This window comes from Anolis sagrei, chromosome 3 (genome assembly GCF_037176765.1).
Source record: "Anolis sagrei isolate rAnoSag1 chromosome 3, rAnoSag1.mat, whole genome shotgun sequence".
NCBI lineage: Eukaryota > Metazoa > Chordata > Lepidosauria > Squamata > Dactyloidae > Anolis > Anolis sagrei.
In genome coordinates this window covers 42575842-42598718 of record NC_090023.1, presented here as the reverse complement: position 1 = coordinate 42598718, position 22877 = coordinate 42575842, and the positions used below count along the sequence as shown (strand labels likewise).

At 39.0% G+C, this 22877-nt stretch overlaps 1 protein-coding gene across 1 annotated transcript; it reads left to right on the top strand.

Moving 5' to 3' along the window:
* The first annotated feature begins 340 nt into the window (after positions 1 to 340).
* TOMM70 (translocase of outer mitochondrial membrane 70) lies at positions 341 to 21450 on the top strand. Its single transcript, XM_060770718.2, has 12 exons — positions 341 to 688; positions 6676 to 6849; positions 6997 to 7123; positions 7838 to 7947; positions 9218 to 9366; positions 12679 to 12886; positions 13469 to 13603; positions 16054 to 16161; positions 16347 to 16463; positions 16645 to 16742; positions 17955 to 18077; positions 19899 to 21450. The coding sequence occupies exons 1-12, from the start codon at positions 425 to 427 to the stop codon at positions 20050 to 20052; spliced, it is 1767 nt and encodes a 588-aa protein (XP_060626701.1). The 5' UTR covers positions 341 to 424; the 3' UTR covers positions 20053 to 21450.
* Positions 21451 to 22877: the final 1427 nt, after the last annotated feature.

Here is a 22877-nt window from a genome sequence, read left to right as displayed (position 1 = left end):
TTTGGGGAGAGTGTTCCAGAGACGGGGGGGGGGAGGGGCACCACGGAAAAGGCCCTGTCTCGTGTCCCCACCTAACGTGCTTGCGACGCCGCTTGTGGGAGCTGAAGTCCAAAATACCTGCAGGGAAGGCCTAAGTCGGGTCATGCCTGGTGTATACATTGAAGGGACGCCACACCCTGTACTTCCGGCCCCACCCCTTTCCTGCTTCCCAATTCTTCACTGTTCGGCGCCACAGTCCTCCCACCAAGAGGTGGCGCTGCAGCGCAGAGCCTTCATAACGGGAGGGAACTGGCGGGCGGAAGTCGTGCAAAACCGCCTTTTCCCCTGCGTTTCCGCTGACCCCGCGCTCTCTCTCCCTCCCTCCCTCCCTCCCAAGCGCCGGCTCTTCCCCTGTTGCTGTGAGGCGAGCGAGTGGGTGGGCGCCATGGCCGCCTCGAAGCCCGTGGAGGCGCCCACGGGGGGCGGCGGCGGGGGCTCAGGGACGGGCCTCTCGCGGTGGCAGCTGGCCCTGGCGGTGGGGGCGCCGCTGCTGCTGGGCGCGGGGGCCTGGTACTGGTGGGGACGGCGGCGGAGGGCGGCGCGGGGCAAGGGCGCCAGCGAGAGGAAGACCCCCGAAGGCCGCGCCAGCCCCGCCCCCGCAGACGCCTCGGCCACAGGGCACCCCAATGGCCCCGGCGGGGACGAGATGGTGAGGAAGAAAGGGGGGGGGAGAGGGGGGTTTGGGGTTCCAGGCAGGCCTCTAGAACAGGTATGCGCAAACCTGGGCCCTCCAGGTGTTTTGGACTTCAACTCCCACCATTCCTAACAGCCTCAGGCCCTTTCCTTTTGCCCGGCTGAGGGGCAAAAGGAAGGGGCCTGAGGCTGTTAGGAATGGTGGGAGTCGAAGTCCAAAACACCTGGAGGGCCCAGGTTTGCCCATTCGGGTGGAGGACTTAAAACCCTTTTCTTTCTATCATAGGGAAGATGAGTATTGTTCTCACCAGTTCACACTTGCCCCTTTAAGACTGAAAAGATATATACATGGACCTCATCACACTAGAGAATGAATCCACTTTAAATCCGTTTGCAGCCGCCTGCAGATTTTGGGGGTTTGTAGTTTAGGCTTTCTAAACTGCAAACCTTAGTATTGTGCAGGAGGAATAAAGTGGATGCATTCTCAGTAGTGTGATGTAGCAAGATCCATGCCTGAAGTAGATCTGTTTTCAGGGCGTTCGGAGTCTTGAGGCTGCAGAGGAAGGGATGACAAAATTTTGAGTATTTTGTAAAATAATGGATATTTTTGGTTAGAATGGATCTATACAAGGCATGGGCAAACTTCAGCCCTACAGGTGGAGCCCCCGGTGGCGCAGTGGGTTAAAGCCCTGTGCAGGCAGGACTGAAGACCGACAGGTCACAGGTTTGAATCTGGGGAGAGGCAGATGAGCTCCCTCTATCAGCTCCAGCTCCTCATGCGGGGATATGAGGAGCCTCCCACAAGGATGATAAAAACATCAAATCATCCAGGTGTTCCCTGGGCAACGTCCTTGCAGACGGCCAATTCTCTCACACAAGGAGTCACTCCTGACACGACAAAAAAAAAAAGCCCTACATGTGTTTTGGACTTCTATTCCAATTCCTAACAGCCTCAGGCCCATTCCTTTTCCCTCAGGCTGCTTAAGTAGCTGAGGCAGAAAAGGAAGGGGCCTGAGGCCAGGCATGTAGCCGGGGGGGGGGGGGAGCTTGGGGGGCTTCAGACCCCCCCGAAATTCTCATGGTGGTCCGCAAGAAGGCCTTACTGGTACATTATTTAAACTGTTATGTTTATTCATATCATGATGTGATCACCATGCTCAATATATCCCATATGCATGGGGGTATTGGGGTAACGATACAAAAGGTTTGCTAGGGTAGACCCTCTTTCACTCAGACTCAGCCCCCCCCCCCGAACCAAACTCAGCCCCCCCTCCGAAACAAAATCCTGGCTACGGGCCTGCCTGAGGCTGTTAGGAATTGTGGGAGTTGAACTCCAAAACACCTGGAGGGAAGGCTCAAGTTTCTCCATGTCGGTGGAGGAAGCAGTGATGAGGCTAGGGAACTGTTTCTTCTTTTCTGGACTTCTTGGAGACAAAGAAAGATCAAAGTGGAACAAGTGGACTTAGAATTGACTTTGTTTTTTTAAAGCTTCAGTTTCATAGGCCCCTTCCGCTCCGCTGAATAAAATCTCACATTTTCTGCTTTGAACTGGACTATATGGCAGTGTGGACTCAGATAACCCAGATCAAAACTTGACAATTTGGGACTTTCTGCCTTGATATTCTGCGTTATATGGCTGTGTGGAAGAGCCCATAGTGCAGTTTTGTTGCACATAGTTGTACTATATAAAGAGTTGATTTTTCTTAATTTCTGAGCTTATTCTTTCTACAATAGGGAAGATGAGTATTGTTCCCACCAGTTCACGCTTGCCACTTTAAGACTGAAAAGGTATACACATGATCCAAGCCTGAAGTGGATTTGATTTCAAAGTGTATTGTCAAACATCAGGAGTCTTGAGACTGCAGAGGAAGGAATAACAAATTTTTTAGTATTTTGTAAAATAATGGAAATTTTGGTTAAAATGGATGGCAGACACGGGCAAACTTCGGCCCTCCAGGTGTTTTGGACTTCAATTCCCACAATTCTTAACAGCCGGTAGTTTGCCAATGCCTGGTCTAAATCCAATGCCTACTAAACCAAAATGTAGTTTTCTCCTTTAACATCATAAACCTCAAATATAAAAGTAATAAGTATAAAATATCCATAGCAAATGTATGCATATGTATTCAGAAATAAGATTAGGTTGCTGTGCGTTTTTCGGGCTCTATGACTATGTTCCAGTAGTATTCCTCTGGGATTATTATGTTGATATTTGTCTGTCGATATTGGAATCCACCCTGAGCGTCCTCCCCCCCCCCCCCCGGGAGATACGGCATAATATAAATAAAGTTTCTTCTTCTTCTTCTTACTATTATTCTCTCCTAACATTTCACCTGCATCTGTTAGTGGCATCACTCTGTTTAGTGGCATTTACTTCCAGGTGGGCCAGGTTTGTTTTGTTTTGTGTGTGTGTGTCTGTCAAGAGCGACTTGAGAAACTGCAAGTTGCTTCTGGTGTGGGAGAATTGGCTGTCTGCAAGGACCTTGCCCAGGGGCCGCCTGGATTTTTTTTTTTGGTGTTTTATCATTCTTGTGGGAGGCTTCTCTTATGTCCCCGCATGGAGAGCTGGAGCTGACAGAGGGAGCTCATCCGTGCTCTCCCCGGATTCAAACCTGCGACCTGTCGGTCTTCAGTCCTGCCGGCACAAGGGTTTGCTTTTCAATGAGAAAGTATTTAGATTGGGACACTCAACATAGTTTAGTGGTTTGGGTGCTGGACTCCATGCCTCTGAAAATCTGGATTTGAATTTCTGTTTAGCTATGGAAACTCAGTGGGTGACCTTGGACGAATCTCATTCTCTCAGCCTCAGAGGAAGGCAAGGGCAAACCATCTCTGAACAAATCTTGTTAAGAGAATCTCATGATAGATTGTCTTAGAGTCTCTGTAAGTTGTAAATGTTGAAGGCAAACAACAGGAAATCTAGATTGACCTAAAATCTAGGTAGCCTAGTTTGCTTTGATGGACCTAATAAAAGCATTATCTAATCTCAGTTTTGGATTTGTTTCTCTTTTGGCCCATTACATATATTTCTAGTCTGTATTTTAGATTGTTTTTCATATTCAGGGTTTGCATTTTGAGGACTTCACAACTTTCTCCATCCACCGTGTAGCAACCATTTTTATTTGTACTGATGGACAATATTATAGTTGGTTTAATTGTTTAATCCCAAACTCTGTATCCCAAATGCTCACATCCAAAATGTAGACTGCTTTCAAATAAAACAGAGTTGATTTGATTGATTAGTTCTTTGGTATTAGCATCTGTGTCAGTTCATGTACATCTAGAATCTAAAGTGGAAATTTGCAATATCTATTTTGCTGTAGTCTCAGAATTCATTAATCCTTATCTGCAGGGAGTATGTTCCTGGACCTTGCATGGATACACAAAATTAAAGATAGTTGTGAATCCTGTTAGAATGAAGGCCCAGGAATACCTCAGAGGTGCGCTGGAGTATCTAGAAAAGTCCAAGAGGGGACATATTTTGTTGAGTATGGGTAAATTAAATCACAGATTTGGGGATTGTATTGTATGTTATTGTTTAGTGACAGGAGATGTTGTTATTCTTATGTTAAAGTTCAATATGTATTCATGCATTTATTGAGGGCTTGCCAAATTGCTTTATGAATGTGAAAGGCAATACTGATGGATAATAATAAGAATTTTATTCTAATATGTTATAATGCTTGCCAGAACAGCTCAACCCCATTGCTGCATTATGCCAATATTATATAGTCTGATTTTTATAGACAGCTAGTTAATTTTGCATGCAATTTGGAATGAATTCTTTAAATAAATTCTGAAGATCTCTAAATGTGAATATCTGACTGACACAATCTTTGACAGTGTTTTCTCAGGAAATGGGAAAAATATTCTGGGAAATAAACCTCAGTACCTCACATAAGAAGTAAAATAGCATATATTATTGTACCTGGAAAAAACGTCCTTTTAAAAACTACGTGATTTTATGCATTTGCATTGCTTTCTTCTAAAACAAATGACAATACATTTTATTGTTAGGGCAATTTAATATATATTAAAAATATGAATAGTGCTTATAAATTCAGGAAGAAATAGTTTACTCAGAATCACGTGTCCTTCTCAAAATTGATGCAGTTCTTCATGTTTGAAGTCTTTCTGCAGCCAAATGCTTTCTATAGCTCAAAACACAAATATTTTCTAGAGTCAGTTCATTTTACTTTTAGTTGACCTGATTTCATAATATTTTCTTGTGGCTGATTCTTGGCTGTTAAGAATTAATATTACAATTCAGTCCCAACTTTGTGTATGATTTTAGAAGTAACTCCTAAACCCATAGTGATATAGTATGTTAAATTTTGGAATATCTCCAGGCTGTTTATTTAAGTCACAACATGTACTATGGATAGGCTAAAAAGAAGCAGCTCTCAGCAAAGCATTTGTCACTGGAATTTTATTAACAACCTTGGATCAAACCAAAGAAGAATAATTGTGCCTAGGTTATTTGGGGGAGGGGGGAAGGATGTTGGTTCTAAGGCATGAGAAGGTAAAAGGCAAAAACAGATACCTGCTATTAATGTATTTATAATGAGTTAATATAATCTCTTGTCTTCTCGGAGAGCATGCTCACTGTGTGACAGCCAAATTCCCTGTTCTGCTTCAGAAGACACTGTCCCCAAAAACAAAGGACTTGTTTATAAGCATTTTGATATGCCAAAAAAGGAGGGGTTGATGCACATTCCTTTGGCATTTGTCTTTTATTGTGTATCTCAAGATTCAGCATTATTTTATTTGCAAATATACTCTGTTGTGTTTTCTTATTTTCCAGTTAGACAAGATAGTATTCATAGAGCATTAGTTTAAGCTAACTTTAAAGGACTGGATGAGATTGATTGGTTGATTGAATGAATGAATGTATGCTGTGAGATTCAGGCATTTTTGAAAAGATAGTTGAAAATAAATCTCCACCTTTCTTCCAAGCCCTCTCTGATTGTTAGAGGACTGAGAGTGAGGACATGGATTTGCAGGAACTTTGGAAATTTACAGAAGCAAAAGAAATGCATGTACTACTGCAAAATTTCCTGCCCTTACTCCTTATTTAAGAATGTGAACAAGCAATATCTTCCCTCAGTTCTTGTGGGTTTTTTTCGGGCTATATGGCCATGTTCTAGAGGCATTTCTCCTGACGTTTCGCCTGCATCTATGGCAGGCATCCTCAGAGGTAGAGGTCTGTTGGAATTAGGACAATGGGTTTATATATCTGTGGAATGGCTGGGGTGGGGCAAGGAGCTCTATCTTTTCTGACTAGCTTAACACTTGAACAGTGTATGTAAGTAGCAACCTTTCCTCCTTTAAAAGCTTGCTGCAAGTAAAAACCTGCAGACTATGGTTCTACAGAGCTCAGAAGGTTGGATGGAGGATAATATCTAGTTTAGTTTTTGCAGGGGCTTCTATAAAGGAAGAACCCGTGGAGCACATGCATGTTTCTTTTTTTCTTAACCAAGCTGTTGCGTTGGTGGTAGCCTTCTGTAGGTGACTTGTGTCTTGCTCTGAGACACTTATCCCTGTGGAACAGATGAGTAATCCTATTCAGTATTTCTTTAGACAGCATGTTCACTTGATGAAACAAACTTTGGATTTACCTAGCTGAAACTCTGTTTTGTGGCAACCTAAGGAAATAGGTCTTTCAGAGATGTCCTCAGACATTTGTAATGATTGAGTAGATAGGGAAAGTACGTAATGTATTATTGAGCAAATACTCTAAGTTGCCTATTTGGTCACACCATGCTGTCTAAGCTTTGTGAGATGCATTTTGGCACTTGAAAAGCAGATTTGGCTACACGTGGCCTTTCAGATGTACCTTTCATCCAAAATAACTAACACACCTAATGGTGAGGGAATTCCAGTTCAACAAGTTCTTGTGACCTATTCCTGCTTTATAGTCTTATCCAGCCTGTTTTGTTTTTAATCTCCACTCTGGAAAAAATGTTTATGCATAGTAAATATTTTTCTTTTTACCCCCTGCAGAGCCCTCTTGATAGAGCCCAAGCAGCAAAGAACAAAGGCAACAAGTACTTTAAAGCTGGGAAGTATGAGCAGGCTATTCAGTGCTATACCGAAGCAATTGGCTTGTGTCCCCCTGAGAAAAATTCTGACCTTTCTACCTTTTACCAGAACAGAGCTGCCGCATATGAACAACTGGTATGAAATTTTAAAGTACTGTAGTATGCTTTGTTGCAACTTTAATATATACTTATCTGCTTTGTAAACAATGTGACTGATGTAAAAATCTTGTCGTTTACTATAAGAAAATAATTTATATTTAATCCACTATTTCTATATCTATAGCAAAAATGGAAAGAGGTGGCCCAAGACTGCACAAAGGCAGTTGAGCTTAATCCCAGATATGTGAAAGCACTCTACAGGCGGGCAAAAGCACATGAGAAACTTGACAATAAGAAAGAGTGTTTAGAAGGTGGGTATACTGTACTAAAAAACCATTAGATAAGTTGAAGTTAAAGATTATGTTCTCAGGAATGTTAAAAATGCCTCTAGTCCTAATACAAATGATTTTTATTCTTTTTCAATTTCTAATATTTTAATGTGATAAAAATTATTTGTCTGTATAGTCAGTGAGAGAACAGACTTAATTTTCTTCAAAATTCTTGCCGAAAAAGGAAAGTTGGTTTTTTGACCAGTTGGTAGTTTAGGTGTCAAATTTCTGGATTCCACCAATCCACTCATCTTGGGTTTAAGTTTCGTTTTATTAGTGTCCATTCAGCCCATTACAGTATCAAGGTATTGATCCAGCAGGAAAAGTAGAGTGTCGTCAGCACGTTGAAGGTACTCAGTCTTCCAGACTGCTAATGATGTCATGCAGTGCGTTAAAAATACTAAACAGAATGGGGAATGGAAACTTGCAGCACCCCACAGCATATAGCCATAATGCTAAACAGGAACGTCCAGAGCACTCTCTGGAGTCAGCCCTATAATAATACTATGCTTCCTACTTGCATCCTTTTATGTTGGACTATAGGATGGTCAACAGTATTATCAGCTTTTGAGGGGCCCAGCAGAATCAACAGAGCATCCCTCTTTGAAGTTTTTTTTGCTTGCATCAGGTTATCAGTTAGGGCAACCAAGATTCTTATTAGTAATTCATGGCTTTTTTCTGTTTGTATCTTCCTAGATGTCACTGCAGTTTGTATTTTAGAAGGCTTTCAAAATCAGCAAAGTATGCTACTAGCAGACAAAGTTCTTAAACTTCTTGGAAAAGAAAAAGCCAAAGAAAAATACAAGGTATGACTTCAGTATTCATTATGTCCTTAGTAACAGATCTTTTGGTGATGGTTCTGCAATGTAGCTATCATGAGAACTTTTCATTTTTAACTTCAAGAACAACTTAAAAGATGTAATTAATCCAGATGGGATATTTTTCTCCTTCAACTCCCAATCCTATAAGAGAATCTGGAAAACCATCTTGGATATAATAAAAAGCACACAATGCAGTGCAATTTTAAAAGCCACATATTATCTCTGTTCGCATGCCAATGCCAAGGGTGAAGTTCTTTGAAAATTATTACCCTAATGAAATTAATAAAACTGGTAACTGGCATAGAGTCAACAGGTCTCCAGATTGTATATTTTATTCATCAGTCCTTCTTGCATAAGCATCCCAAGTTCGGTCAACATATTAAATTATTCAAAGAAGAAACAATCTATTTGGCGTATTCTTTATAAAGAATGAAATAACAGGTTACTTCAGTTAAAAATACCTAGGGTGCTGAGTCTTAATAATGCAATTTAAATAATCAATAAAGCAATAAGACCTGTGCAGTTGAAAACTATAATAATAAATGCTTGCTTTAGTATCAGAAGAGACACTTTGAGACTAATGGCTACAGAATAACGACAACAATAATAAACAGATCTTTCTTGGAATACTATTTTTAAGGATGTCTCACTCCCCTGAACTGTGAAAGTAGGGAGCCTGGAGAAAGGAGTGAGAAGAGTATTGAAATAAATGGACTAGCTGATAGAGGTGTAATGATAAATTCATGGGGCATGTCCCATTTTTAAGTGGTTAAAAACACTCCTAGTTGCTCTCAGCAACAGAGTAGAGCCAGAAATCCAGAGGCTTTTTCCTCTTGTAAAAAATGTAAAGGTTTCCCCTGACATTAAGTCTAGTCATTTCTGACTCTGGGGGGTGGTGGCCATCTCAATTTCTAAGCCAAAAATCCAGCATTGTCCTTAAACCCCTCCAAGGTCATGTTGCTGGCATGACTGCATGGAGCGCCGTTACCCTCCCTCAGAAGTGGTACCTATTGATCTACTCGCTGCTAGGTTGGCAGAAGCTGGGCCTAACAGCGGGAGCACACCTGCTCCCCAGATTTGGACTACCAACCTTTTGGTCAGCAAGTTCAACAACTCAGTGGTTTAACCCGCTGCACCACCAGAGGGCCTTTTTTCTCTTGCGTATAGTTAATTTTTTGTGTATCAATACCAGTGAATTAGCTATATAGAAATTATTCCTATTAATTTTAAACAAACACTGTTAATATTATTACAGAACCGGGAACCCCTGATGCCTTCACCACAGTTTATCAAATCCTACTTCAGCTCTTTCACAGATGACATTATTTCCCAACCGCTTCTTAAGGGAGAGAAATCAGATGAGGATAAGGATAAAGAAGGAGAAGCTTCTGTAGTAAAAGAAAAGTAAGTAACTGACAGGATGAAATAGTTAAGCATGTAATATTCATTATACTTTCTTATAAAAGCAAATCTAACCATGTGCATTTGTGCTATTGTGTGTAATATGGTAGATGATTGCATTTAAATTGGGGAGTTCTCTTGCTCCTTTCAGAGATAAGAGCTTCAATCCACTGTGAGAGCTTGCCTAATTTTTGTCAGTTGTACTAAAAGTAGCAAACCACCAAATTGACAGTTGGATGGGAATGCCATGACTTCGCTGTAAAGGATAGATGAGAAATAGAAGTTGTGGTGATAAATGGATGGGTGTTTGAAGAGCTGGTCTGTATAAATATAAGGAAACATAATGTTGTAGGTAAGCAGGAATGTATTACTTTTCTTTGCAACCTTCCTAGCTGATATGAGAGATGCCAGTGCTGGGGGGAAAAACCCTAGATAACAATATTGTCAGTTGGAAGATAAGAATAGTTTGCATTTCAATTGCATTGCATTTGAATGTGTCTATTCTTTTCCTCCTTACTGGAATTTGGGAGGTTTGTGTGACAGAGGATAACAAGATCCCTGACCCTGAATTGATCACAATATTAATTTGAGCTATTCAAACAATACAACTTGGTGGCTAATAACATTCGATTTAGTCCAGGGCTTAAACCCATGAACAACAGACTGATTTGCATGCTACTCTGTTACCACATCTGTTATCTTTAAAAATGACTTTACTAGAAAATATTTATGTTCAACCTTTTTTCAAACCAGGCTTTACAGACATAATTTACTAGTTAGATAAGATGAAAAGCTGAAAAAAAAGGAAAGCTGGCTTAAGGAGAATGTGATTCTGTGGCCTTTCCTGATGGTTAGTTTCTCTGTAGTGTTCTGCTGAATCCAGAGATTCTGCTGAATACCTATCCTTTCTTTAAAAGTGTCTAAAATAAACAATATTTTTGCTATTTTTTTAAAAAAGTTTCAGAACTTTGGTAGTGGTGTCGTGTCATGGTGCTGTGCGTCTGAGGTGTAAATGTCTTATAGTAGAAGACTTGTGTAGGATATGCCTCATGTTTTTATCAGTTTTGAATACTTGGAACATTTGAGGAGCTAGGCAAATATTTAGTTAAAGAGCCTCGTTTCTGCTTTATACCTGAATTTGAAAATCTTTTCCATTAAAGTCAGAATACTTAAAGCTTTTCAGTGAAAACTGCCCAGATCACTTATGTATAAACTTTCTTTCTTCCAAATTGTGGTATGAGAAAAATCTCTTTCCTGCTTGTTTAAAACTTGGGAATTCATCCAACAGCCTTACCTTGTTCCCTCCTGTGATTTCCTCATCTTCTGCCCATCTTTCCCCATTTAAAGCCATTTGGAGTCAAGTAAAGCCTGACTCCTGAAGACAGGCTTTTGGCTCTGTTTCCATGCACTGCCCTATGTTATGTGATGGGCTCCCATGGGGCTTCATTTCCACAGCATATGGAAACAGAGCCAAAAGTCTGTTTGGTGAGGTCCTTCATTCCATTTCAACTGTGGCTTTTAAATTGTAAGGAATTCTCTGCCCTGATAAAGACAGCTCACTCATGAAGAGTACCTAAGTCTAATTAAAATTCTAGAGGAGGAGAACATTGTGCCAACAGAGTTCCATTACTTTTTCCAACAAGAGTGAACAATATTGTGTTTAGGTATTAGTACCGCTGATGTAGGTGGTTGGACAGTGAGTTGTGCAACCACTTCTGCAAGCACATAGGTACAGTAGAGTCTTGCTTATCCAACATAAATGGGCTGGCAGAATTTTGGATAAGCAAAAATGTTGGATAATAAGGAGGGATTAAAGAAAAGCCTATTAAACGCCAAATTATATTACGGTTTTACAAATTAAGTACCAAAACATCATGTTCTACAACAAATTGGCAGAAAAAGCAGTTCAGTACACAGTAATGTTATGTAGTAATTATTGTATTTACGAATTTAGCCCCAAAACATTGCAATGTATTGAAACAGTTGTGAATTCAGGTGGGAGGCAAACTGTGTTGGATAATACAGAACGTTGGATGAGCGCAGGTTGGATACTTTGTATATAACAAAGTTGTACCTAGAAGAAGGTTTAGAGATGCATGAATGAATCCTCTCAAGTTTCAAATGCATATACTTGAAGATTCATCTAAATATTTCATTGTCTTTTGGAAATTTGTTTATGGGGGCAGTGTATACATTTGTATAATAGAATTAGTAACATTGAAGTTTATGGGTTTTTTAAAAAAAATCTCAAAATGTTTGAAAGGAATTTAAAGTGATAACACTTTCTGTTATATGTGTCCAAATGGTTGTAGTAGAGGAGACTTTATATATTATCCAATCAGATTTTGGTTCAGCTTTCTCCCTGTGATATGTGTGTCATATTCCCTATTTACTATATGTTAATTTTTGAAAGAGTGTCTGATACTAAACTACCTTGGAAATGTGATATGAAAGATGTTCAAACAAAGGAGACTAGTCATTAACTTTCTGATGGACTTGGAATCAGCTGGTAGTTATTTCAATTATTGAGGGAAGATGCAAAAATAGAAAAGAGAGAGTTTAAAGTTCAGTTTTAAATACTAATGTAGTCTCTTTAACCCTGAAACCAGAGGCAGCACTGGAGATAGAGAGAGGGGGAGAGAGAAGGTATACAATGGCAATATAAGAACTCGTTCAGACATTACTTTTAAATATATGTATTTTGAAAGCAATATTAATGATTTCTTTCTGTAGTGTTTGACTTGTTGGACATGCCTCAAGCATTGTGACATAAATCATTTGAATACATTGTAGATTTATCATTAGTGCTCAGTTTGACTTGAGACTGTAAATAAGGAGGTGGGGGGACTGTCTTGCTTTGTTCCCTTCTGTATTTACACCACACATTACAAATTGAAATGTATGGTGTATTTTGTACATGGACATATTTGCAGAGGTAGTTCTGTTTGACTTAACCAGCCTTAGTTGGGAGGCAAATACAGTTTTTAAGTTGGGATTGTGAAAATACCAATCGCAAGACCAGCACCATCATTAAGAAGTTAGAGTACACAGCCAATTTTCTGTTTTCTTCAAGCACATTTTTTCTTCGATTTCTTGTTTCGTTTTGGTACATGAGTTGTGTTCCTTGAAATACCCGTTCTTTTTGAGTAGTGCTAAAATTAAGTGCTGGACTAGTGAGTGATGTGATCATTTGGACGAATTTGAGCTATGCATTAACTCACAAACATGGTGTCATTAAGAATTATTTGTATTAGAAATAGTGAAATTTCCTTTTCTGCATATTTGTAACTGTTATGCCTGTTTTTTTTTTTTTAGCTGTGGTTATTTAAAAGCAAAGAAATATATGGATGAAGAAAATTATGACAAAATAATTAGTGAGTGCACTAAAGAAATTGAAGCAAAAGGAAAATATATGGCAGAAGCCTTGCTGTTACGAGCCACATTCTATCTACTTATTGGAAATGCAAATGCTGCCAAACCTGATCTGAACCAGGTTATTGGTATGGAAGATGCCAATGTAAAGGTGGGTGAATGATGCTTATCAAAACACTTGCACTGTAGATGCAGTAGCATTCCCTTCATTGCTCCAAGTAATTATCTTTTTGAAGGGGAGACATATTTAATAGCTAAACTATGTGGACTCTTAATGATGAACCAGTGGATATTCCTGTTCCCTTTCAGTGGGTGGGAGGCCGCTGAGTCTTAATGGGTGCCCTAATTTGAGTTGGAGTTCCTTGTGTAATATTCTGGATTCACAAATATCTCTGCCTTCCTACAGCATTAGCCTGTAGGAGCGAGCTTTTTGACTCCTTTTCAGGTCCACTAGGAGATATTCTGCCTTAGTTTTAACTGGCTCTTCTGTGGGATATATTTTTTCTGGTATAGGTTTTGGATTCTCTGCAAATTCTAGGATGTCTCAGGGGACATCAGTACCACATCCACATTAATGTTAATGGGTTATGAGCAGTTTTAATGATAGTTATCTCAAGCAACATTTTTCCAGTGCAAAGTAGAAACTGATCAAAATGAAATTGTCAGAATGAAAAAGTCTATCTAACAAGGACGTCTTATATCAAATTATAATTTTGATTATTCCTTACAATAGCTGCGTGCTAATGCCCTAATCAAGCGAGGAAGTATGTATATGCAACAACAGCAGCCTATGCTCTCTACTCAAGATTTTAATATGGCTGCTGATATTGATCCTCAGAATGCAGATGTTTACCATCACAGAGGGCAGGTAAGACTGTTCATTTTTATCGTTTCATTCAAAAATTGTTAATGAGAATAAGAATAACAGAAAATGGCAGTGTTTAGCCACTTAATTGTATGATTCCAGATTATAATTATTTACCCCTTGGAAATTCCAGTTTATTTCAGTGAGTAAAAACACTCAATGACAACAGGAGAGTGCTTGCGTCTTTATATAGAGACAGGTATGCACACATTCAGAACCAGGATCCACATGGTCTCATAAGGTGGAATGTTTGTTCTAAGTAGCTGGCAGGCATCCCTTTTTGCAAAACCCTCCCAATATTATCCGTTCCAAAAATGCTACTATTGCTATTTCTAATTGAAAATAATATTTGTTCTGGTCCCAAAAATTAGCAGACAAACCCTTACACTCAGAAGTGTTTTGACTTATTTACAGGAAGAGGGTAATTTTCTATCCTAGTAATAAAATAATGAGAGAAGATCTATTATTTGTGTCAGCCATTCTGTATGCGACCAGAGCACATTGCTTGAATGCTGCATTAGTCTTTGCAAGGAAATTTTCCTCATGCTGTACGGTGTGCTGGTTTTATTATCTACTGTTCTGTGAAAGTGGTGTTCACTGGTTAGCAGATTTTCCAGCTGTTCTAAGTTCTTATTTCCTCCATGTGGAAATAAGATTAGCTAGTATTGCTATCACATTGTAATCATGATGGGCTTTCCATGGTATACAAGCTCCCTGGCCAGGTAAACGCCTTCCTTCAGAAGATATGATGTCTTAGCATTGCAGCAACAGCAGACATGTTTTCTTAGTTTCTCTAAAGAATGTTCATGGGATATGCATATGGCTCTGAACCCAATCACCTATTGGTGATCCAACTGTCCATAAATGTTCAGCTCTGTGTGGTGTGTTTTAAACAGTTCAAGAAACATAAACTGTGTGTCGTGAAATCCAAAGTGGTTTTATACATTACTCTTGTTTCCCCGGTGTGGAACTGCAAATACATTGAATACACAACAGCTGTTCAGGCTCATCATAGCTCTGAAATGGCTGAAGAATGTATGGTTTGTCTAAGATTTCATGTTGTTCTTGACACACCCACATCAGGAGCTATAGATTTAGCTCTGTGATGGCTTTGGTAGGGTTCGCCCTTTTCTGTGCCTGGAATATACGATCTGTGCCTTCCTATTTGTTTAATTGATTATGTAGGAAATAGTGTCTAATTATAGAAAAGGCTTCAGCATTTTCCACTTCTCTTTGCATCCTCTTTTAGTCCTGGGAATTCCCAAGTGATATATCGAACTTCCCTCTATGGTCTGTCGATGTTGCATCAGGTGTTGTGTTCCTGCCTTCAAGCATAGTAGTATCTCTATTTGGCCCTTTCTTGGACAAAATCAAGGGATAGTATATTACTGCCCTCCAACCTTTGAAGAAGAAAAAAAAGTTGTTTTTCATCCAACTGCTATAACACCACTTTCTCTGCATTAATTTCAACCACAAAATGGTGTGGTGCATTTTATATCCCAAGACATTGAATTATGCGAGAGATAAACAGTAGTAAAATTTGATTACTGGCAAAATACAATAGATTTGCTGGGATTGTTTTCTTGTCCTATCTAGACGAGGTCTGAAAGTTCAGATTAATTTTTTTTGAGGCAAAAATGTAAAATGCCCATCTCATAAGTCTAGTTCTGCGTGGATTCTATGAACCATCTTGGAGATTAAGATCATCTGGGGAGGCCTTCTCGGTCCTGCCTCCTTCGCAGGCACAAGTGGTGGTAACGAGAAACAAGGCCTTCACAGTGGTGGCCCCTCTGCTGTGGAACCCCCTCTCCAGTGACATTAGATCAGCCCTTCCCTCCTGGCCTTCAGAAGGAAAGTGAAAACGTGGCTTTGGGATCAAGCCTTTGGAGAATAACTAGTGCAATAACAGATATGGAATATGTGCAACGAATTCTGGAATGGACCCAGATTACAATTATGGATGGCATAATTTTAATAGTGAATGTAATGTTTAAATGTTTTAATATGTATTAATTTTAAATTTAAATTTAAATTTAAATATTTATTTTAATTGAATGTTTTAAGGCATTGAATAGTTACCTATATGTAAGCTGCCTTGAGTCCCCTTCGGGGTTGAGAAATGCAGGGTATAAATAGGGTAAATAAATAAATAAATACATTCTGCAACAAAACATGGCTAGAGTTCTAGAATATCTTTTCTAATGGGATGAAAACTAAATTATCTCTTAGCACTCAGAATCTGGATGGAAGTGTACAATATTTCTGTTAAATGGGGGAAGAAAACTAAGCTATCTAAACAAAATTGAAGTCAGTTGCGCAGAAATGATCCTCGTGAAATGCCCGTTTTATAACTGGAGAAGATTGTTTTCTTTGGTAACTGTTTTGTGGCAGTGATTTTCTTTCTGTTGCTACTGAATTCACGGCTATGTTCAACCTTCTTTATTTGTTTTTAGCTAAAAATTCTGCTTGATCAAGTTGAAGAAGCTGTAGAAGACTTTGATGAATGTATTCGTTTGCGACCAGATTCTGCCTTGGCCCAAGCACAAAAATGTTTTGCATTGGTAAGTATAATTGTGAAACAGTTTATTGTAACATAAGATGCCAAGTATTAGTTCAAAATGCTGGCTCACTTTCAGTAAGTATACGGAAATGTATGAGTACATTGGCTAGTATGTGGTAGTTAGATGGTAATAAAATAGATTTTAGTTCTGGTTTTGGTTTTTTACATGTTAATTTTGATTTGCAGTACCGACAAGCCTACACTGGAAGTAATTCTTTACAAGTACAAGCAGCAATGAAAGGCTTTGAGGATGTTATTAAAAAATTTCCAAGGTGTGCTGAAGGCTATGCACTGTATGCCCAGGTATGTTGTTTGTATTAGGCAGTGGACATTCTACATTATAATTCACAAACTAAATATTAATTTTCTACTGATAAATATTACTATTTTATATTTAATATGATTACAAATTGTCTACGAAATTGGACTATTTTTATACGAAGTTCTTTGCACCTAAATGTATTTCTTTATTCAATTAATGCAGGCTTTAACAGATCAACAGCAGTTTGGCAAAGCTGATGAAATGTATGATAAATGTATTGATCTTGAGCCAGATAATGCTACTACATACGTTCATAAAGGGTAAGTACTGTTAAAATAACTACAGAACTGCTTGTATGATTTATGCATGTATCAAGAGTGTTAGCTCCGTTTCGACTCAAAAGTAACCTCTCTTTCAAAAGGCTTTGGCAAGAAAAAGCACTACGATGTGGAAATATTTCCACTGCTTCCTTTTGCCATAGTGGACAACATTTCTAATAATGCATTATTACATGAATTTGATTAGAAGAAGTTTACCAGAGTAAAAGTGAATTTGGATAGGGTACAATAACAGAGAAATCTCAAACCAAAAGTTTAATTAAAATCATGCAGTTCACTTTTTTAAAGGAATTCAAGAGGCATAAGGCCTCCTGGTCTGCACTTTTTGCACCCAGAATGCAGACAAAAAGGTTAAGCCATACCCTCAGGCCATGAAGTGACTTAGTAAAAAAATTGATATTACCCCTTTTCTCTGAATTTATCTCTATAAAGAATGAGGCCCCAGCCTCTTTTTCAGGAAGAGTGCTGTGAGTTTCAAGGAAACAGACTGGAGTGTAACTATAAGTACAAATACGAATCAATGAACTAATAAGCAACAATTAATAAAAAGCCAATAACAAATAAATACTAAATTACCTATTTTTCTTTATGTTTCAATGTGGGCATACTATATACTTACACCAATAACACCGAAATTGTGTTTTAGGTAATTCTTAAAAGGAATATATGACATCTAGATTTCAGATGTTGTTTTTGCCTACTTCTCAATCGGGTGGGTAACTGTGGAAGGGTAGGGGATCACATTAGCTCCCAAGAAGAGCTGGGGGAGAATCATTATCTGACATACCTGCATCCATTTTAGATCACTTTTTGTTCACTTCCATTTATAAAAAGTAATCACCCAGGATGGGCACAGAACGTACTGGGTGTGTGGGGGTGGGAGTATGGGGACCTGTTGAAAAAGGTTGACATCTGGGAAACATACAGACATCGTGGTAATGTCTTCCACATCTTATAAGGCTTTGGATGATTTTTAAAATAAATGTCTAAGCCCCATCCCCAGGTTCTGAAGGGGACAAAAATGACTGCTGGGAGGGGGGGGGGGTTGCTTGTGCCCATGGGGCATGCTTTGTTTACTTCTGCCATATGCTTCCTTTTCTTAAAAAAAAGCCAATATGCCAAGGTTGACTGCTATTTTATGTGCTGGCAGGTTATAACCTATGTAATCATGTTTGATCTATAATTTTATTTCAGTTTACTTCAACTTCAATGGAAGCAGGATTTAGATAAAGGTTTGGAACTTATAAGCAAAGCCATTGAAATTGATAACAAATGTGACTTTGCATATGAAACCATGGGGACAATCGAAGTGCAAAGGTAAGTTCCAGACATTTGGTGTATTTCAAAGTTCTTCTGACATTACTGCAGCTTGACACCACTTCAACTGTCATAGCTTGAATGCTATATATTCATAGCAGTTGTAGTTTTACATGGTTTTTAGCCTTTACTGCCTCACCAGACTACAACAGCCAGAATTCCATCACATTGAGCTATGGCAGTTAAAGTAGTGTCAAACTGCATCAGTTGTTAAGTGTGACTGCACCCCCGGCCATGCCAGGGAGAAAGAGTGAAACATAGAGGTTATGGCTAGAAAAACAGCATGAACAACTGTATTGATTCTACAGTGAAGATGTATTGCACGAACAGGGTGGCATTAGCTTCAGGACATTTAAAACATGTCTCAACTGCTACAGTTTCTTGAGACGTTGGACCTGGCCATGTATCAGTTACATCCTCTTTGGATTGCTGTAGCGCACTCTATGATATAAAGTTGTTATTATTATTAGATACACAACAAGATTAGTACATAGCTAACTAGTTCACTGGTTGTACTGGTCCATTTCGTTTTCTTGGCAAGGATACTGGGATGGATGGCATCCTTGAAGTGACTGGACTGACCTTGAACGAGCTGGGGGTAGTGACGGCCGACGGAGCTCTGGCGTGGGCTGGTCCATGAGGTCACGAAGAGTTGGAGACGACTGAACGAATGAACAACAACAACTAGTTCACTATGCTGACTTTTGTATTTGATCACATGTCAGACACTTCCCAAGTTTCTAGGGTTGTATGATGTATTGGCTAATAATAATAATAATAAGAAGAAGTTGTTGTTTTACTGACATAAAAACACAATATGTCACAGCAAATGAGATATATATATATATATATATATACACACACACACACACACAGGATTTTGTCTTGTTTGCTGTGGCATACAGTTGTTGTTGATATTATTATTATTATTATTATTATTATGTAGGGCAGCTTCCGAAGAGTATTCTGAAACTTGATCCAAACAGCCGTAGCCAGGTTGCTAACTGGTGCTGGCTACAGGGAGTGCATAACTCCTCGGTTACCTAATCCCCATTGGGCCCAGACTTATTTAGCAGATCATGTCTCCTGGTATGAACGTGCCCAGCCCTTAGATCCTCAGGAGATGCCTTTCTCTCAGTCCCATCACCATCGCAAGCACAATTGGTGGGAAGGTACGAGAGGGCCTTCTTGGTGACTGCCCTGTAAATCTGGAACTCCCTTCTTCCCAGGAAAGCCAGAATGGCCCCCTCCCTTTTATTCTTCAGTGGCAAGCAGAAACCTTTCTTTTCAGGCAGGTTTTTAAAGAAAGAGGTTTTAAGACCAAATCAAGGGTGTTTTATAGGAACAGTTTTTTAAATGGATTTAATGATTTTATTGGTTTAGTTATGTATTTTAATAGGTCCCATATTTAATTCTATTTGTCACTATCTTTTTTGGACTATGGTCACCAGAATACAATATTCCTGTTAAAGTCCAAAGCAGACTAAAGTTACACCATGCTTCCTTCAGTCTGGACACTATGCTCCTTTCGATGCAGAACAAGAGACTGAGACTTAATAGGAAACGTTTGTATGCATTGTTCAGTGTCATTAAACATATCACTTTTCTTAAAACATATAAGGATAGCTGTGTGGACCACAAAACAAAAACTAAGGTGCACAGTGTTGATGTTACGGTTCCATGATTAGACTTCCCTGATGGTGCAAAATGCCCACTGAATATCAGAAATCTGTTTCTACTTTTTAAATGTGTAGGAATGCACTTCATTATGCTGCCATATTGCTTACTTTATTTTAATGCGGCCCCTTTCTTTTACTTTAGAGGCAATCTGGATAAAGCCATTGAAATGTTCAACAAAGCGATTAACCTAGCCAAATCTGAGACGGAAATGGCTCACCTCTACTCACTCTGTGATGCTGCCTATGCCCAGACAGAAGTAGCAAAGAAATATGGATTGAAACCACCAACATTATAGAAAAACAGTAGGATGGAAATGACCTTTTAAAAAGTAAAGCTGTCCATTTCTACCTAGTCCTAAAGACACTGTTGCAGTGTGTTGAATGGTGGAAATTTGTTTTCTTTCCCCTCAGTTCATGGTGATGTAATTATCTGTTAAATGTTTAGTTGTGAGAGTGGATTGTTCAAGAAAGTAAGCAGTTTGTTTCCCCTTGCAGCAGATAATTGTTAAAGGGAGATAAAAACACAGTTGCAAGGGGATCAAATATGATTTTGGCCATGCAAATAAATACCTTTTTGACTCATTCTTTCACTGTACTTGTGAATGACTTATTCTATTTGCAGAGCTTGCAATTCTTATGATTTTAAATTAATAGTGCTGTCAAATTTTTATATGGAATCAATAAATCTCTTGGTTTTGATTTTAGTCCTGCGCAATGAAAATGTAAATTGCAAAATTGCTTAGTGCTAAGGGTTTTTAAGGCAATAGTGGTTGATGATATGGCTTGGATATGGCCTATATGCCAAAACACAACTTCCCCCTTCCCTTGATTTGACTGTCATTACAGAACACTTGTTTCAGGATAGTAAAATTGTTGTTGCTTGGGTCTCACCAGAGGCCTTGAATGGTTCAGGTTGTTATGCACCTGAATTGCTGTTCTACGTTAAGTCTTTGGGGTGAGATTTAGTTCACAGGGTCCAGTTTGTTTAGAAACCATGCTATTTAAAAAGTGCATTTTATTGATGCTGCACAAAATCTACTTTTACAACAGTTTCTCTATAGCTGTTTTTTAAAAGATCTTCCTATGCATTAGAGATGCTACTCTTAACCAGATATTGAGCTCTTCATAGAAGATACTGAAGCCAATAAAGAACTTTTGAAGTTTTGTGTGCTAGGAAATTTGTTGCAGAATCTGTGTAATTTAATTTGGATTTGCTTCTTATTCCCAGTTCACATATGAAAAATGTATTATTTTGCTGAAGATAGTTGTCTTTTTTTCTAATACAAATACTGTACTAACTTGGAGCGAGTCAAAACATCTAAATGTTTAATTTATGCTCAGTGTGTAGTCAGTTGCTGCTTTTTTAAAAGAACTGCATTGATAAAAGTTTTCTTTTGGGGATTCAGATTTTCCGTTCTGTTATCCCCTTTGGATTTTGTCTCCTCCCTCAATTGTCATCATGTATTCAAATGGGTTTTTATTTGCATGGCTCTGACACGTCTCTCTCCTGAAAGCAGTTAAGAATTAAGCATGTGCTGTCTAATAACTAGCATTCCAGATCATCACAGACTGTTGCCTGTTGTTCCAATTTTTGATCTGCACTGAAAGAATGCATATGTTTGTTATTTTTTGTAAATGACTTACACATGTAAAGTCACCAAATAAATATTACATTCAAATCTCTCTTATACATACATGAGTGTGGGTACTGGTTGAAATGTGGCAAATAAACATGTGGGGTGCCCAGGTATCATATAAATGAACCTGTAGCTGCTTGACTTTTCTTTTCCTGTGTTGTCAAAGGCTTTCATGGCCACAATCACTGGGTTGCTGCGAGTTTTCCAGCCTGTACAGTCATGTTCCAGAAGCATTCGGAGGATGACTGCCATAGATGTGGGCAAAATGTCAGGAGATAATGCTTCTGGAACATGGCCATACAGCCTGGAAAACTCACAGCAACCCATTTTCCTTTCCTGTTTCCTTTACCAGTAATTGGGAGGGGAAAACATATTTCTCCACTTGAGATCAGTGGCTGGAGTGAGATTTAGGCATACTTTAAAAGCTGTGAGCCTTGCGCTTGTCATAGGTTGCTAAATTCACTATATATTTCATAAGTATACTTCCAAATCAATGTTTTCTTAATGTCAATAATAGTAAAAATGGCACTTGTCTTTTAGAGCTATAATTCTCAAGGTGATGTATGCCATGTTTTTAAAACATGGTTGCATAATAAGGAACATGCAGGAATGTTTAAATGGAGCTAGGGTGTTTTTTTTGGGGGGGGGGGAAATTTTTAATTTTGTCTATCGACTATGATCTCTGTATTTCCTGGACCAGTGCCCATGGTTTCATTTATCAATTTCTACACAATATGTACCCTCTAATCATTTTCTAGGTCCTCCAGCATTACTCTGTGGCATTCTTTGGCCGGAAGTTCATTTCAAGAGGATTTGGTATTATCCGTGTGTTTTCATATATCCACATGAAGCCTGGGAATGTATCCCCTGTGGATATAAGGTTTGTGTTATATTTAAAGCTTGCTGCAGTCCTTAGTCACAGAGCAGATAGCCAGTATATAGATTGGGAGTCAATATAAATGGAAACCAAAGAATAAGAATCCTCTTATTGTGCAGGAAACTACTTTCAAGAAAATGGGATAGACAGACATCATACTCAAGAGTGCTGCAATGTTGGGCATCCCATGTAGTATCGGGCCCTTTTTCTACTTAAAAATGTGAAAGCATAATTCTGGTACTTGGTAGTAGACTTGTCTGCAGTCACACTAACAGTACAAGCTACTTGCCCCACAAATTCTAATTTTTCCTGATAGAGGGGTTGTTCAAGCTGTTTGGCCATGAAGGCTATAATTTTCTGCAGCTCTTGCTCATCTTAGTGGCCATCCTACATAGTCATCAAATATTGCCGCATCCATAGAGTTCAGTAAAAACAGGATAATGCAATTTTATTTTTAGTTCAGATGGAGTGAGTGTGAGGGACAGATGATAGCCTTATTAAAAATAAAACTAAAATAAAAACTAATCTTCTGGCCTGAAGTGATTGTATCTGTGTATGTATGGTGGGCAGCCTAAAACTCGACCACGTGGCAAATGAAGGCATCAGA

Coding starts and splice junctions, on each gene's coding strand:
- TOMM70 (XM_060770718.2), top strand. CDS start 425: ATGGCCGCCTCGAAGCCCGTGGAGGCGCCCACGGGGGGCGGCGGCGGG. Junction 7,948..9,217: donor AAGCCAAAGAAAAATACAAG/GTATGACTTCAG, acceptor ATATTATTACAG/AACCGGGAACCCCTGATGCC. Junction 12,887..13,468: donor TGGAAGATGCCAATGTAAAG/GTGGGTGAATGA, acceptor TCCTTACAATAG/CTGCGTGCTAATGCCCTAAT.